Here is a 17204-nt window from a genome sequence, read left to right on the forward strand (position 1 = left end):
TGGCAGACATGCTCCTATAAATACTCACAATCATCAGACCATGCTGCGGTTTCAGAACTGCTGATTGTGTTATTTATGCAGATATATACAAAATTATGCATGACTTGCATGTTATATTCTTGTTAGAAGAGGCTGAGAAATATGCTACCATACTGTGTGATGCCTTAAAAAAAAAAAAAAAAATTTGAGACAAGTTTCATTCTTGCCCCAGTGTAAAATTGCTGGTGCAAACTGAAAAGTCCTCTGGTGTTGTAGTTGCATGGCTGAATGTAATGTTCCCCTGGAGAGGAACTTGCGGAGCAAATGTTTTGTACTTGGTCAGAGGTTGCAGAGACTTTCCTCGCGGCTGTGTTCATGCCATGGAGCTCTGGGTCTTGATCTTCTTGACTTTGCAGCTTTAAACTAAAGGAAACCTTTGTGGATTTTTTCTGCATGCATATTTTCCTTCACACAGCAAAGCAGGATTTAGATGCTTAACTTCTAGACTGCCTGCTGAGACTCAAGCTGCATCCTTCATTTTGTGGGGAGGCTCTAGCTGTAATGCAAGCTGACATATTCAGTGCTTAAAACGTGGAAAGGGCTGTGAAGATGTTAACTCGTTATTATCCTGCCACCCCTGCCACCTTATCAGAAAGGGATGAAAGCAAAATGAGATGACTTGCCCAAAGCCACACAAATACTAATTGGCAAAGCCTACCCTACAGATATAAGTGAAGTTAAAAAGGCAGTGGTGTCATATACAAAAGCAATCACCTTTGAAGTCTTGTGAAAGCCATAAACACTCAGAGTGGGGATATACAAACTTTGGGTTTTGAAAATTACTATAGTTCTTACATTTATTTACCTATGTGTTTAAGTTTTAAATAGTGTACATTTTAGAAAACGTTAATATTTAACACATTATGGGTGATTCATTAATAATTACTACTTCAGAAAATGTTATGGATGAAGCACATACAAGCATGCATACACGTTTTTCACTCCTCTAAAAAGAGTTTCAATATGCAAATGTTTTTACTTCAGCACCGTTTTCAGTACTGCTTCCAGACACGCAAAAACGAGGCCGTTCCCGGCGCTTCAAACCCTCACACATCCGCAGCGCCTTGCGGAGCTGCTTGTCGCGTTTGGCAGCGCCGCCTTAGCCGAGGCGCCCGCGCTCCGCGGCCGCTCCCGGCCGCGCTGCCCCCTCCGCCGCGCACGTGCGCCCCGGGGCGCCGCCCGGGCCGTTGCTGCGCGGCCGCGGTGACGCCACGGGACGGAGCGCGCGGCGGGGCGGGGCGCCCCGGGGCTGCTGCTGCTGCCGCCGCCACGGCCGCGGCGCGCGCACGAACGGCAGCAGCGGCGCGGCCGCCGCCGCCCCCGCGGGGCGGTTGGTGACGTCAGGCGGTCGCCGAGGAACGGGGCGCAGGTGCATCCGTTTCCTCGGGGCGAGCGCGAGCGCCGCCCGCCGCCCGGGCCTGGCCGCCGCTCCCGCCGCGGGTGAGCGGCGCGCAGGGAGCCCCCGGCCGCGGCGCCCCCGGCGGGGAGGCGGCAGCGCCGGGTCGCTAGGGGGAGGCACGGCACCGGCGCGAGGGCCGCGGCGGGGAGGGGGGCCGGGGCGGGGGCTGCCCTCGGCCGGCGGCGCCGCGCCCCCCGCCCCGCTTTTGCTTTCCCTTTCGGTGTCGCCTCCGCTCGGAGTGGCGCGGGTTTAATATATTTTTTTTCCTTTCTCTTTTTTTTTTTTTTTCCCTCCAAGGGTGGGGGTGAGGGGTGGGGAGAGGAAAGACCTGAGCGGGAGGACGAGCCAGCTGGCGGAGAGGAGGGCGCGGAGGCAGCCCCGTCACGGGAGGCGGCGGCGGGCGGTGCGTGCGGCGGGCAGGAGGAGGAGGAGGAGAAGCGGCGCGGAGCCTCGCCTCGCCTCACCTCGCCTCGCCCCGCGCGGAGCCCCTCGGCCGCCACCGCCTCGCCACCCCCGGCCGCCGGAGGCACCGGCGGCCGCCCGCCCTCATGATGGCCTCAACCGCCACCTGCACGCGCTTCACCGACGAGTACCAGCTCTTCGAGGAGCTCGGGAAGTAAGCACGGGCGGCGGCGGAGCGCGCGGCGGCTGTCGGGGCTCGCTTCGTGCGCGCCCCGCGCCGCCGGGGGAGCCGGGGCGCAGCCGGGGCCGCGGGGCCCCGCGGGCGGAGGGCGGCGTGTGCGGGCGCTCGTCGCCCCGGCGGCGGTGCGGGTTGAGCCCCGCGCCCGTCCCCTCGCCCGGCTCTAAATGGCCGCGGCGCCCGGGGCGGCGGGGAGCTGCCCTGCTAACGCGGGAGACGCATCGTAACGGGCGTTATTAGTAGTGTAATCGTCTTCGGCACTGGCGGGTTTATTACTAGCAGAGCGGGAATGGGAGCTGGGCGGCGGTTCGGCCGGGCGAGGGGCCGTCGGGCGCGCGGGGCGGCCGTTAACGGCCGCGGGGCGCGGCGGGGGCCGCGGCGGGCGCTGAGCCCCGCGCGCCATGTTGTCCGCGGCGGGGGCGCCCCGCGGAAGCCCCGTTGGGCAGCGCTCCTGCCCGCCCGCCGGCCCGGCGCTCGCGGCGTCGGTGAAGCGCGTGCCCGAGCGACCGCCGAGAGCACCGGACGCTGACGCTCTGTCCCGTTGTTGGTTTTCAGGGGGGCATTCTCGGTCGTGAGAAGATGTATGAAAATTACGACGGGACAAGAGTATGCGGCCAAAATTATCAACACCAAAAAGCTTTCGGCTAGGGGTGGGTATTTTTTTACTGTGTGCTTATGAAGCTGCCTTTCGCCCCCCCTCCCTTCTTTTTTTTCTCATTCTTGGAGTAAGCAATAGAAACAAAAGCTGTTACAATATTTTAATTTTCTTCATACATGTCTTCCTTTTTCCTCAAACGGTGCTCAGAATTGTCTCTGTTAATTAGCAGTTTTATGGATTGACTGTACACTGGTGTGAGGCTGTTGCTGTAAAGTGTCTAAAGGAAAGATGTACAAATCTTTATGGGGGTATTTTGCATGCTGGTTTTATGGGGGAGGTGAGGAAATACATGTCTTAAATAAAAGCCATAATGAAAATTTATCTCAAAATTTAACAGAGTTCCAGTCCTCCACTTCAGATAAATGTGAACATCAACCTATATCTGACTGAATGCCATGAGATAAAAATATAATTTACTGCCCTGAACTAAATTTTGTTTTAGGCTACTTTAGAAAGGAAATAATGGTTTTATAAAATAATAATTTGTGAACAAAGTCATTTTCATTAAGTAATGAATGATATAGCTGTTACAATTGTAACACCTGCTGTATCCCAGGTTTATATCTTACATTTGGTGTGTATATTTCTTGTGTATTTCTTGTGCCATCCATTCAGTGGATATATGCTTATGATACATTGGGGAAATTATGTGTGTACTATGGGTTACTGCTGTTGAAAGCTGGCCTTAATGGTGATCTGTCTATTCCTTGTTAAATCCAGGTCAAAATGCTTGTACTAGGATGTCAGGGATTATGGATTATTCTCTGTTAACATTATCTCTGTTTCGATATGAAGTCATTGTCCTGCAATGAATGTGGAAATGAATAAGCAAATCATGTTAGTAGGTAAACCTCTGTTTATGGCCTGGTTTACTTAAGATACAAACCAATAATTTCAGGTAAATCTGAATTAATTCATACATTTATGCATAAAATGTTACTAATAGTACTCTAGCATGTTCCACTAACATACTGTTCTCTGCCTTGAATCTTTTAATACTGTGTTAATATTCTCTATTTTCAGCTGATGAAAGGAATGTGATGCTTACCTTTTACCTTGCACCTAGCCTTAGTCTTCATACTTTGACTGATAAATCTGTTTTTCATTACTTATTTTTCAAGCCATACTTAAATAGAGAATACTCATTTGTAGAGGATTTAAAGGGAGAAAGGTTAAGAACATAAGAATACCCGGGACTAAATATGCTGACAATTAACACAGATTTTGTTTTTTCTTTTGTCAGCACAATAGCATAGTCTGTTAAATAAGCATCCATATTTTGTGTGTTTTTTGTAGAGTTAAATATTTTCAGTGTGAGAAACTATGGCAAAATTAGTATCAGGTTGCTTCTGTACCACAGTTTTGATATGCAGTGGGGTAAAATCTTCAAATGTTAGGTTATATTAATACCCTAATTATGGTGTTTTTCAAGCTTTTGTACTTTTCTTATTGTTTGTACAGAACTATGTTGATCTTTGGTGTAGCTCATTAATGAGTGGAAGTATACTGGGGTGAACTTAGCTTGTTAAATGGAATGAGGCAAAAATCCTACAGAGATTTTTTTTCTACAAAATCAGCATGTACACCTATAAAACAAGGAGCTATATTTTAAAGCTTGGTAACTAGATTATGAAACACCTCTTTTTTTCTGTCTGCTATGCATATGATGCCTTGTCCATGAATGTAGAGAACACATTTCTGTCTGCTTTCATAGGTTTCAGAAATACTATTATCAACTTTTTTTTTTTTAATTTGAAAACTATGAGGCATTTTTTGAAGAGCATTCTTAAATCTTCATAAATCTTATTAGGCAGGTCTTTAATGGCAGAAGGATATCAATTACAGTGCAAAAATATAAGCATTAACAACACTAGATTCTGAAACTTTGTTGTGTTTAATAATAGATACAATATGACTTAACAATCATTTTTAAGACAGTATCTCACTTCACTCGCACCTTAACTGCTCTATGATGAGATGATAATTCACTTTCATGTTTCATCCTGTAATTTATAGATGTATTGTTTGAAATACAATATTTTTTTATTTACAAATTTACAATTTACAATATTGGTTATAATGTGAGTCTAAAGGATAGCTCACTGGGTGATCTGCATCTGAGAGACAATTATATGCAAGTTTTTAGCTTGGAAACGTGTACTACTTTGAAGTACAAAGTCATTTTTGACTCTTCTTGCAAGATTGAAGAAGAGCTGTTTCCATACATAGTTTAGGAAGACCAAGCCAATGCCTTTCTTTTACAAATCTTATTTAATGCATCTTCAAAACCAGAAATGATTTAACAGGTTTCAGCCCAGTCATAAAAATATCTCTGACTCCACTTTGCTTCTCTACCCCACCCGTAAATATTCATGGAGATTTATCTGAATCCATACCTTAGTGGTCCTTCTGAAATGAAGAACCTATCTGGTGACAGATCTATATTGTGAAAGTGTGTTCTCCTCTACCTTCTTACAGTTGCCATCAAAACGCCACCAAAGGCGCACAGTGCTTTCGATCACTGCAGAACTAATGCCAATAGAGGTATCGGTGAAAAGTACATCTAATCAAAACGTATTAGTTACCGATCTTCATGGCTTTTCCTTAGGATTAACTAAAGGTTGAACCTTTACTAAGGCTGAAACTGATACTAGAAACTGAAAGGCTAGTTGGCATCAATAGACCATGTTCTGGACAAGTCTGTGTGATTGGAGTATGCTGAAATCAGTGTGTGTGAGTGTGTATATATAAAAGTACACGTATGTGTATGTGCGTATAGCTTGCCCCTAAAACTAAGTGCAAGAGTGAATAAGCATGCAGAAAACTAAGAATTAGGCAAAGTGTCTACTTGCTGATTGAGTACTACATTGATCTGTGTGATCTGTCGTAGGTATTTTCTTGTATATTCAGTTACTAAGCTTTTTGTTTTTGCTTATTTTTTGCTGTTAATTTGTGTGAAAAACAGTGTAGGTAAAGATGATTTTCGAAGTGACTTTATGTTACTCTGTCTTTACCAAATATGATTATAATTAACAATAACAATTTTTTGACATTATCTGTGCATCTTTTATCTTTCGAGACTCTTGGCTTTGATCCATGTTTCTTTCATACAATTTTATCCCATTTTCTTAACACATTTGGGCCTCATTTTTTACAGCTAAAAGAGGCGGGGGGGAGCGCAATTCTCTCTAGTCATATTGAAAAGATCGGTAACTAATACATTTTGATTAGATGTACTTTTCACCGATACCTCTATTGGCATTAGTTCTGCAGTGGCCGAAAGCACTGTGCCTTTGGTGGCGTTTTGATGGCAACTGTAAGAAGGGCATGATGTTACAGTCAAGTTCCTTTTCTAGACTGCTCTTGCAATTATTATCTCCTCATGCCCCTCCCTGTTATTTTCTGTAGCAGAAATATGCACCACTTTTCTTATAGGTGTACATATTAGTAAGAGTAATGTAAGAATCAGCTGGAGGTTACCACTTTGTCAGATACTCTCAAGCGCTTTCAGGGGCCACATTAGCATGAGTGAGCCTTGGAGCTTTAAGCCTTGGAGGCTTTGCCGGTTATTTACCTTCCTTCTTAGTAGGAAGCTCTGAAATTCTTTCAGCATCTTCGTGTTTTTGGAAGAAGAAAGTATTTCCTATAAGCTTGAGTGCATGCATATGCAAGGTATAGCCATAGTTGACTAGACCAATAGCACCTTACTGCAGGTAGTTCTGATGGACATAGTGCCTGAAAAAAAAAAAAAAACACTGTTTTGGATCAGTATTTTAGTGGCAGAATTGAATAATCTTGCTGAGGCCAGACTATTTCAATTTCTAAAGCTCTCTGTGTAGAATGCTTCATGATCCCTGAAGCGATTTAAAATACATTAGGTAGATGAATGAAATGTGAAGCATATAAGGTGGTATTTTTCAGCTTAGTTTTTCATAACAGAGATAAATTTTTTTGTTGTGTCGCTAGACCAACAGTTCATTTAATCAAGTACCTTGTCTCAGCCAGTGCCAGATACGTTACACTGTAATAAGGTGTTCTATACGTACAGGGGAAGAAAATAATTCTTCCTAGTCTGTCAAAGATTCCAAACCAAGCTAGAGATCTTAGCCTCTGAAGCATGAGAAATAAGAAACTGTGCACATTTATTTGTGCAAGTTTTGTATAACATAGCTATTTTTAAATACCCTGTCCCAAGCAGACAACACTCTTGTTAAGGGCATTTAGTTGCAAGTGAAGCAAGTGTCAGCTTTGTGTAGAAAAGAATTAAGTTTGCAGTTTTGGCCTTTTCCTTTCAGAAATATTTTATTCATTCCAGTCTGTTTTTCAGGTTGGTTGTATGTTGAATGACACATGTATTGAACATATGTTTAAAAAATATGTTCTGATAGCATGATAGGGAGACTTACCTGATAACATGGGGTTTGATCTTTTTGTTTTCTGTTTTTTTTTTTTTTTTTATTCTCCTGTCCTTTAGCTTAGTGATGGCATACTGTTTAGTTCAACAAAGATGTTTTGTTTTACATGGGAAAGTAAGGTTTTTTTAGTCATGTGTACTGTTTTGAAGTTTTGGAGTTTTGTTGGCTTTTGTTTTTAGTGAAAATCCTGAGAGCATTTAGATACTCCTGAGAATAAGGATAGAACTTCGGATGCACTGTAGCAAGCATTGTTCGGCTTTAACAACTTAAACCATATGTGAAATGAGTGTTCCTAGTAACTGGTACATAAATCTATAGCAAATCTTACATAATTTCTGTAATGGCAATTCTCTTTGTGAATAATTTTTTTTTTCTCCCTTTGGCTCTTGCTGCTTCTAGGAAAGGAGATGCTTTTTCTAACTTGTGTGTTGATAGGCCTAAAATAAGTTATGTTAGAATTTAGAGGTGCATGTGTCATCCCTAGAAAGATGAAAGCTTGTTTCTGGTGTTAGTAATGGGAGGTGCATAGGTGAAAATCATAGCACATACCTAGCACATCTGTAGGAGAAGTTTTTTTTCCTATCCCAGTTTGCAGAGTTATTAAACATGCCTAATTGTGCATCAGTTGAATGTTTTTAGCTCTCTTAGCCTGGAACCTTTCTGCCATGTCCTTTCAAATATCCCCCTGAAATATTAACAACAAAATAATTCTTTGATATTTATTCAGTTCCTTCTTCCTTTCCTGACACTTTCTGACAAGGGTTGCAAATTCTGGCTGTAAAGTGTACTTCTGTTTTGTGTGTTCATTTCTACAAGCTAAAGACTTAATTGCATATCCGAATAGCTCCAGATTCAGAACTGTTGCTCATTCTGACTGCTGAGAAAGGAGAAGTCGAGACAAGGGAAATATTAGTTGAGCATCTTTACTCTCCATGCTGATTGTGAAATACATATGTGTTTTGTTCTGTTTTTTCCCCCACCTACTCTGAGAGACCAGGAATTGATCTTCCTGGAAGTGTTTTGCTGCTTATGTCCAATTCATACTTTCAGACAAGATCTTCTAGTCTAATATGCAAACCAGGAAACAAGCACAACAGTAAACACCCCACCTTTATTGTAGATTTGTTCTATTTGTTTACACATAGTACTGTACATAGAAAACATTGGTTTATGTATGTTGTAGCGTGAAGCCACTGGTCAGTTGAGTTATGTAAGTCATATCTTATCTCACCTTGTTGATAGCAAGTTATCTGGAGGTATGCTTGTATTTTTTTTGTAGGTGGTATATTTTTTCTTCCTGTGGTGAAGCACCTCATCTGTTAGATTAAAAAATAAAGTTAGCCAAATAGTTTGTTTTGCATTTGCAAATATTTTCATATATTTGTCCTTCATTTGACCTTCTTGGACATGTATGCCAGAATGCTTCAGTGGTTTATGGCAGTCTAGCTTCCTCCTTCATACACAATTACTGCACACCTGTAGGATGCTTTGTAAGGGTAATGGGATTTTTAGAGCTTATCAACAAAGCACAGTAACTTCTGCTGTTCATCGAAAAAGTTTAACAAAGCCCCAAGTTGAAAATTGTAACTCTTTTTTTTTTTTTCTTTTTTCTTCCTAAAAATAATTATGCTTTGAATTTGAAGAAACGTCTATGTTTTGGAGAGGCACAGAAATCCAGTCAGCCTGTTTATTCCTGTATATGTTGAGCTCTGTGTGTGTGTGTGTGTGTGTGTGTGTGTACCTATGTCTGTGCAAACTCTTTCTCTGTTTAATGCTATTATTATGGGAAAGATCTTGTGTATAGTATCATAGAAAGAGCATTCTTGTGTAGCACGGTTTTGGTATTTTCTTCCAGGGAAGGCACTTAAGCTATGTTATCCAATGCCTTTTTTTTTTTTTTTTTTTTTTCCTCTGGAATGTTTCAAGTGGCAGTTGCTCTGAGAGTTATAAAACTTAAAGATTTGCATTAATTCCTGTTGCATTTTGATTTGAAGCTCATGAAGATATTCTGTTGCATATGATGGGAGCTGCTGGACAGAATCACTAGCTATACCCAGAGTAATACATTCAATAGCTGAGGAGTAGTATGCATTATATTTGCAAACTTCCATGTGTACCTTAATCCTGAATTAGCTTTTAGTCAGATCCAGAAATTGGAAAGTCAGAGACATAAATTGTGCTACAAGGAATACTTTTTTTTCATAAGTAGGCTTTTAAGTTTGGAAAATGCTAGTTGGTATGTTCAGCAAGCTATATTAGATCAATCTATCAACTGTTGTCTGGTCTGGCTGTATTGGTAAAAAAGGAGCTCTGCATGTCTGGTGATTTGAGGTAGCTTCTATTACTGCATGGATTCCTAAGTAGTGAGCATTTCAGAGGATCAGAAAAGTAGTCAGTCTTAATTAAAAAAGAAGCGTCAAAAGAAAGAAAGTAGGTCTTAATAAACGAAATGTGATACTGTAGATGTTTGTTGCTTATTTCATTTCATGATAGGAGACTTTTATTTTTACAGCTCTGCACCAAGAGTTTATAAATTCCTTTTTTTTTTTTAGGTTGATATTCTGGTAGTGCTTTCCAGATAAATATCTGGCACCTGTAAAATCAGAATTTATGTTTTAGCAGCCACCTTCATCTTGAATCCAGAGCATGCATGTTGAAAAAGTTCATAACTGTGTGTTTTGTTGGACTATTACAGTCAAATCAGTCAATTGAGCTGTCAGTTGAGCATTGCCTCTACCCCCACTCTAAACTGAAAATGCTCTGTTTTCCAGTGTAGGAAGCTGATTCCTTTCATAGTGTATGAAAAGAGTGAGGGTAGTTAGGTTCAATTGAATGTAGAATCTAATCCAAACCCATCTTCAGTGTTATGTGCAGAAAACTTAAAAATCAGAAGGAAAAGAGAAAAAGAGTTTGCAGGGTTGAGGGAGCATTAACAACAAACCCTGATGACAAACTAACTCGGGGTTGGTTGGTGTATAGCATGCAGGCAGTCGTGCAACCCTTCAGAACAGCTTTTTCCAATCCTGTGGCTTTTGGTTGGCAGCTCTCCTTACCTCTGAAGCCCTTAAAGACGTATAAATCGATTTGTGCAGCATTATGGACAGTGAATTGGGTCATGCGTAGAAAGCTGTCTGATGCACGTTGTCCTTTCCTTGTGCTACAATGAGCAGTGTACCTTGCCCAGGAGGATAAAGAGACCTCAATAGAAAGGGTAACATACGTGTGCTGTAAAGTTTCTTCATCTCAACACATAAGAAGAAGAAAAGCAAACTGAATGTATAAAGTTGATATGTCTGTAGCGAGAAATCTATTGCATGTGTTTGCAGAATTTGATTCTTGATTTAATTACAGTCAGGAACTGCCTGCTTATAAATTTTCTGCAACGTGAATGCAAGTGTTGCAGCAATAGATATGTTGCGTATTCGTGTCACTGCATGAACGGCTCCCACATAATATCCATATTTGACAATCTTATGGGATTTCCCAAGCCTAAGCTTTCATTTAAATTTTAACCTCCTGAAGAGACAGGTTTGTGAGGTTTGAAGTTGCTTATATTGCATAGCAGAATGCAAACCAGTACTTAACATGTAGTGTTGATTTGTTCATGTGAATGGACAGGAGATTAGAGTTAGCATATTAGACTAAATAGTCATCTTTAAAAGATATCTCTTGAAGCCTTATTAATTTGACTAATTTTTATTCATATCCTTCAATAAAGGAAGTTTTGTTTTATAAAGCATCGTGCAACATTGATAAGGTTCTGTTGATGTGGTACTGCATTGCAGGGAAGATTATGTATGTACTATAGGTTAGATGACCTTTGGTTTCCCTCAGGGCAGCTCTAGCTGAAATTTAGTTGTTGGTGCCAATGAAGTTTAGTTGTTAGATCTGACCTTAAGATTTGTTTTCGACTTCCTTTTTTTAGAAGGATGTTACAAATAGGTGTCTCCAAGATTCAAGAAAATTTCAGTGCAGAAAACAATCTTAAAAACTGCAGTCTGGCTATTTGTGAGGCACTTTTCCAGGAAAATGTGAAGAAGACTCTTTTATTTTTATTATTTATTCTTTTAGTATAGTGTGTATCATTTTTTAAGTTAAAAATGAAACTGATAGAGGGCTGGTTGCTTAGAATTTGCTTTCCTTGCTTAAAAAAAAAGGGGGATGGCAGGTATGAAACTTTGAATAGAGTTGTCTTCCTTTATTCACATGGGCGTACCTGCCCTCCTGAGAGTAATGTAAGAAAATGTTTTCCAACGTGGTGATTAGTATCACCACCCCAGAGGTGGTGGTGGTGAAAAGATTGTCAAGAAATACATGAAAATATATGAGATGAGAAAAGAGGTAAAAAGACACCATTTTTTTCTGCATTTTTTTCTTTGAATGTTAGCAGTGGTTTCCATTTTAAAATGTTGTCAATGGAATATGATTTGATTCCAAATGTTTATTGTGCAGAAATAGTCAGTGCTGATATTCACTTGCATTTACTATATTTTGGCATGTTACAATCATTTCTAATTGCTTCCTGGTATTTCTTTTCTAAAGCTTCTCAGTATTCTTTCAATACTGTGGAAGCATTAAGTTTTATAGGATGATGTTTCTAAGGTGCTTGGTGGAGGAGCAGCCAGAATCTATAGACATTTCTTTTAAATCTATAGCATTTTATGGTTTTTCATATCCCTTGTATATTTTGACAGCAGGGTGAGGGGAAGTTGCAATTTAGCCTCAAGTGTTTGCATATGAGACACAGAAGCAGATCCAGCAGAGCTTATGTGTACCCAGCCAACTGATTTGCTGTAGGAAAATGTTTCATGCTAAAACACCTATTAACTGATGTAATTTTACATGTAGAGAAGGCAAGAATAAATGTCTTGGGTTTTTTTTGTGATTTGTGATTAACATGATTTATCTATCTACATTAAGTAATAAAGAACATTCAGTGATATGTTAATCAAAACATGTTTCCTAATGAGATTTGCTTTTCCAGAGTAGTAGTAGCTTTCGTGTGGTCAGATCCATTCTGAGTAGATGTGTGTTAATGTTATGGATGTTTTGGGAACCAGACTGATGACTCATCTAGTCGTGCATACTGATGGTAGCAAGCCCAACGTGCCTCAGAGATAATTTTAGGGGACTTGCAGTAAAGGGACATAGAATCATAGAATGCTTAGGGTTGGAAGGGACCTCTAGAGATCATCTAGTCCAACCCCCCTGCACACGCAGGGTCACCTAGAGCACGTGGCACAGGACTGCGTCCAAGCGGGTTTGGAAGATCTCCAGAGAAGGAGACTCCACAACCTCTCTGGGCAGCCTGTTCCAGTGCTCTGTCACCCTCACTGTTAAGAAATTTTTCCTTAAGTTCCCGTGGAACTTTTGGTGCTTCAGTTTGTGGCCATTTCCTCTAGTTCTGTCAGTGGCCACCACTGAAAAGAGACCATCCCCGTCCTCTGCACTCCCTCCCTTGAGGTACTTATAGACACTGATTAGATCCCCTCTCAGCCTTCCCTTCTCCAGGCTGAACAGGCGTGAACAGACATGGGCAAGGGCCTGCAATTTAGGGCCACAGTCTCTTACCAGGTAGAGATCTTTTAAGCTTGCAAATCAAGAGGTTTAATGTTCTTTCCAAATCTTTTTTTTTTTTTGAATTAGTTTTATTATGGTCACATGATGTTCTGCTAGCCATATGAATCCCATGAATCTCTTAAATTGCAACAGCTTTCCTAGTCCTTAAAATACAGAAGGTTTGAAAACCTGTTTGCTTTATCTACTTTAGATATTATATATTCCTTTCCTTCCCCCAAGTATCTTTTTGTTTTAGTTGAGGAAGATTAGAGGAAAATACTGAATAATAAGGATTTGGTTGTTACAGAGTGATAGTATTTAGTGATACTGAAAATGAAAGTCAAGTCTGGAGAAATGTTTTTTTTTCTTCAGTGGTCTGTTCCCATTTTCTTTATCCCATGCAGCAGTTTCAGTTTAGCTAAAACTAACAATACCTTGCACTTTCAAAGCACAGGGGATGACAGAACAGCTGAGTATCTGACTGTATATGTTGGCCTTAAGTGAAAAATAGGAAATAAAATTTAAGTGATCTCCAGGGTGAAACTAAGACCTTTGATAGTGTAAATTATCTGGTAGTCCCACTCCATCTTAATTGAGGAATGAGGGGCTTTTTGCTTTATTGAAAAGATAATTTAATACTGCACTCTTGGTTAGTATTTTTTTTTCCAGATTCACAGCCTACATTTGTTTATGTTTTTGTTCTCCGTGCTGACACTGCCCTTCAAATAATTCTTTGTCCTCCATGAGTTTGTTTATTGAGGGCCAGCTTGTTTCTACTCCACCTTTGCTTTGCTTAGCCATCTTCCTTTAGCTTTCTTTGGTACCGTAGATCTATCCTCACTATGTTCATCCTTCCTTACATATGCTCATTTCTCGGTTAATTTTTATTTATGGATATTTGGAGTGGGTCATCAAGTTCGTCAGAAATTTCAGGCAAGATCTTGTGAGTGGCTTTAGTAGTTACCTGTGACTCCGTAGGATGATCTTGTCTTGTAAATTCCAGAACTGCATTTACTTTTTAACCTTTTAGACACATCTATCCTGTTAGTAGTTGTAGCCGTTCTCTTGATTTCCATTTTTTTTTTTTAAATCTACTTAGTAGAATAATTCTAATCAGTCCCCAAAATAAGACAATGATGTGCAATTCCTATTATTAAGTTGTCTTCTATTATTTTATTCTTCGCATTCGTACACTTCCTGCTGCTTGGTTATATAATCCTTGTTTGTGCAGTTACCATGTTTACTCACTTTTAATGTTTCCTGCATTTTATTACTAATACTGATCCTGAGACTGCTCTTTTTAGGAGCTTCTTTAGTAATCCCACTTCATCTTTGCCTTTTGTCTTTGCATTTCTCATCTTCCATTTTACTGGTTTCATGGTTGATCTGCTAATCTCCATGTTTACTAATCCCCAGATGTCTCATTTTCTTTGTTTCTGTGTCTTAAGCAATGGAGCCTTGCAGGAGGGATTGATCTAGCTTGGAAGAATTCTTCAGAACAATGTTGAAAATGATTTACCATAATCAGCTAGTAACTGATGCATGTAGATGAATGAAGCTTCCCCCCCACCCCCCACACTGTTTTTCAAGATCATGCATATTTGAGAATTCTGTCAAAAAAACAGGTCTTCCAATTACAGGAATATAATTCCGTTTCTAACATGGTAGCTTTCCACAGCCTGCTGTTACTCTCACCTCTGTGCAAGGTCGAGTGGAAACTGCTGTGAAAATAGCTCCATGAAATGAAGCTAAATTAAGAATCGTTTCTGTTGAGTGTTGACTTTGGTTCTGCAACCACAGATGCTCTTCTATTTAACAAAATGGCTAAAGCAAAATGAAAACAAGCTGTGCAAGTGTATTTACAGCAGCGTAGTTCATTGTTTAAAGAAAAGTTCTATTGATAAAATTTCATAAATCGAAACTTTGAAAATGAATTTGCTAATTGTTCTTGATTGGTTCGGTCAAGATATGGTGTGTAATGCATAGCCTAGTCAACATTGTGGGGTTTTTTTTTGGGTGTATGGTATGTACTTCCCCTGCTCAAAAAGCGCTTATCTTGGTGTTTCTCACACTGGTTTATAGACAACTGGCAGTTCATAAAACTGTGACAGTGCTGAAAAACATGCGACCTGCCTATTACAAGGCTTGAGCTGTGTGCTGGCTGGTTTGTATTTATAGCACTTCCTAAGTAATTCTCAGAGTCAGTAGTGAATATGTTGAACTAGGGGACATGTGTAAGAAGTCTGAAAAGCTGCTTGTCCCAGGTAAATGTGCTGGTGCTCCCCGGCACTACTTTGTTAGAGCCACCACTGGAGGAGGGACTGGCAGACACAGCAGTGAGTGCCACTGAGCGAGGTGCCTCACTCCACTGGGCAGTCTTGGACAATTAGATGACCGATGCCAGTTCCAGCTTCTGAAACTGGAACCAGTTCTGTGGTTTGAAAGCCCGAATTCAGTGAATGTGTCTCGAGTTTGTTACATAACAAATATTGGTAATGACTGATGAGAAAAAAAGTGATGTCAACCAAATTAAAAAGCAAAACAAATTCTCATTATTTTCAGTAAAGTCTTTCAATCAATTTGTAGCAAATTCTCTTTCTATTCCCTTCCCTCTATCCCTTCTTTCAGTGGATGATTCACATTTCAGAGGAGGAGGGGAAGGAAACCTCTACAAAGAGAGTAATGTTCCCCTGTAGGACGTTTTACAAGCCAGAGGACATAGTTCTAGTAAAATGGGAAAAATTCTGAGAACTGCTTGATTCCAGTATTGAAATACAAAGGAGAGGTATGAAAGAAGAGAACCCCAAACTGGCATTAGCACCTTTAGAAGAAAATATAATGGTACAATTATACAAGCTAATATTGGATTTTTGAGAGCAAAGTGAATGGATCTAGATGCATATTCTTTACATTTCTTTAGTAGATCATGAAACTATATAGAAAATAATCTTAGGGGAATATGGACAAAGCTGTATATGTAACAGTACAACTGGATTTCACTTGAAAGTCTTAGTAACCCTTTGAGAGTTAGATTAGGAAAGCTGACTTTCCTAAATACGTATTTCAGAGTTGTGTAATAATCGTAACTTTAAATCAAGAAAAAATTGTCTCCTTGTTGCAGTATATAAATGTATTTTCAGCCTAAGAATGATGCCGCCCCTACCCCCCCCCCCCCCCGACATCTGATTTATTCAAAGCAGTTGTAAAAAAGGGAAGAAGAAAAGTAACAATTCTTTTTATAGAATAAGTCTGCTTCTGACTTGCCTTCATAGAAAGCATGGAATGCAAGCATTTCCTTTTGGCGTTTTTTCATCTTTGTTGGCTAGATTACTGTTTGTTTGTTTCTTTCGTGTTCCTAACATGTTTCTTACATTTAATTCCTAAGAAAGGATTGCATGAAGGAACTCTTGAAGAAACTGTATTTGTAGATTTGGTCTCATAACTCAGTAGATGATGTTTAAGCTAATGCGCTTTAGTTTGCAACACTGGCAGACTGTGACTGCACACAGTTCAGGAAATTCCATTCGAGGACAATATTTTTTGCATCTAGTGTAATGTAATTTGATCATGTTTAGTCTAGTACATGTATCCTTAGCAACTTCTGGTGGGATAATAGCAGGATGTGGAGAGTTTAGGACTCTGTTCTATTCGTATATTTTTCTGGTACAGACCTTCTCCACTAGTCCTCTTAAGCTATAAAATCATGTCCTGTATTGAAAGTCAATGGTCAAAGTAGCTGATACATGAGAGAGCAAGTTTGGTATTTCTAGCTCTGTGGTTTATTTTTTGTTTTGTTTCGTTTTTGGTTGATACTCCCTATTCCTGTGGTTCAGCCATATCCCCATAACCTCATTTCAAGGTAATCTGTTTAGTTTAAAACCTGTCTTAGATTTCAGATTGTCCTCTCTACTTGAAATGAGCTTTCCATGTTTATATTATGATGATAATCAATGGAGCAAAAGTTCTTGTAGTTAAAATGACAGAAATACGTGTTTCCTTAAAGTTCAGATGTAGATATATTTATTTCAATTAGTATTGAAATACTATTTTAATTAGTTTCTGTTACTGGTAAAAAAGGAAGGAGAAAGTATATCAAGTTCCCTTTGAATTTCATAATTTCACTGCAATGAATTTGGAAGGCAAACAACTTCAAAAGTATTTTTTTTTTAAGAGTTGTACAATTATTTTTCTTGAAACTACAGATATGTTTCTGGGCTTGGATTTGCCATGTCTTTACTGTACAGTCTTACACTATGAACTACTCTGCTCCAGTATTGCAAACATATCCTTTGTACATGGCAGTGTTTCCCGAAGGGTAGTGTTTTTCTTTTATGGTAAATATTTATCTACTCCTACCAGAAATCTGTGCTTCCTTGGATTCATTTTAACTTTCCGAATTTCTAATCTATCTGTAATTATGTAAAAATAATATATTAATCTTCCAGTGGCTCTTCTGTGTCGCTTAATGTGAGTACGGACTCACACTTAAGTGAG

General features: G+C 40.1%; 1 protein-coding gene across 19 annotated transcripts in view; it reads left to right on the forward strand.

The window, feature by feature from the left end:
- Positions 1-1701: 1701 nt before the first annotated feature.
- Positions 1702-17204, forward strand: part of CAMK2D (calcium/calmodulin dependent protein kinase II delta) — a 137832-nt gene continuing 122329 nt past the window's right edge. For all 19 annotated transcript variants that reach the window (XM_088523995.1, XM_088523997.1, XM_088524001.1 and 16 more), the window contains exons 1-2: positions 1702-2054; positions 2634-2728. In XM_088523995.1, coding sequence (XP_088380121.1) covers positions 1987-2054; positions 2634-2728 — 163 coding nt within the window. In that variant the 5' untranslated portion in view covers positions 1702-1986. The remainder of the gene's footprint in view (positions 2055-2633; positions 2729-17204) is intronic.

Source organism: Tinamus guttatus, unplaced genomic scaffold (assembly GCF_059628265.1).
Source record: "Tinamus guttatus ecotype Peru unplaced genomic scaffold, ASM5962826v1 Tinamus_guttatus_pri_ptg000202l, whole genome shotgun sequence".
Classification (NCBI taxonomy): Eukaryota; Metazoa; Chordata; class Aves; order Tinamiformes; family Tinamidae; genus Tinamus; species Tinamus guttatus.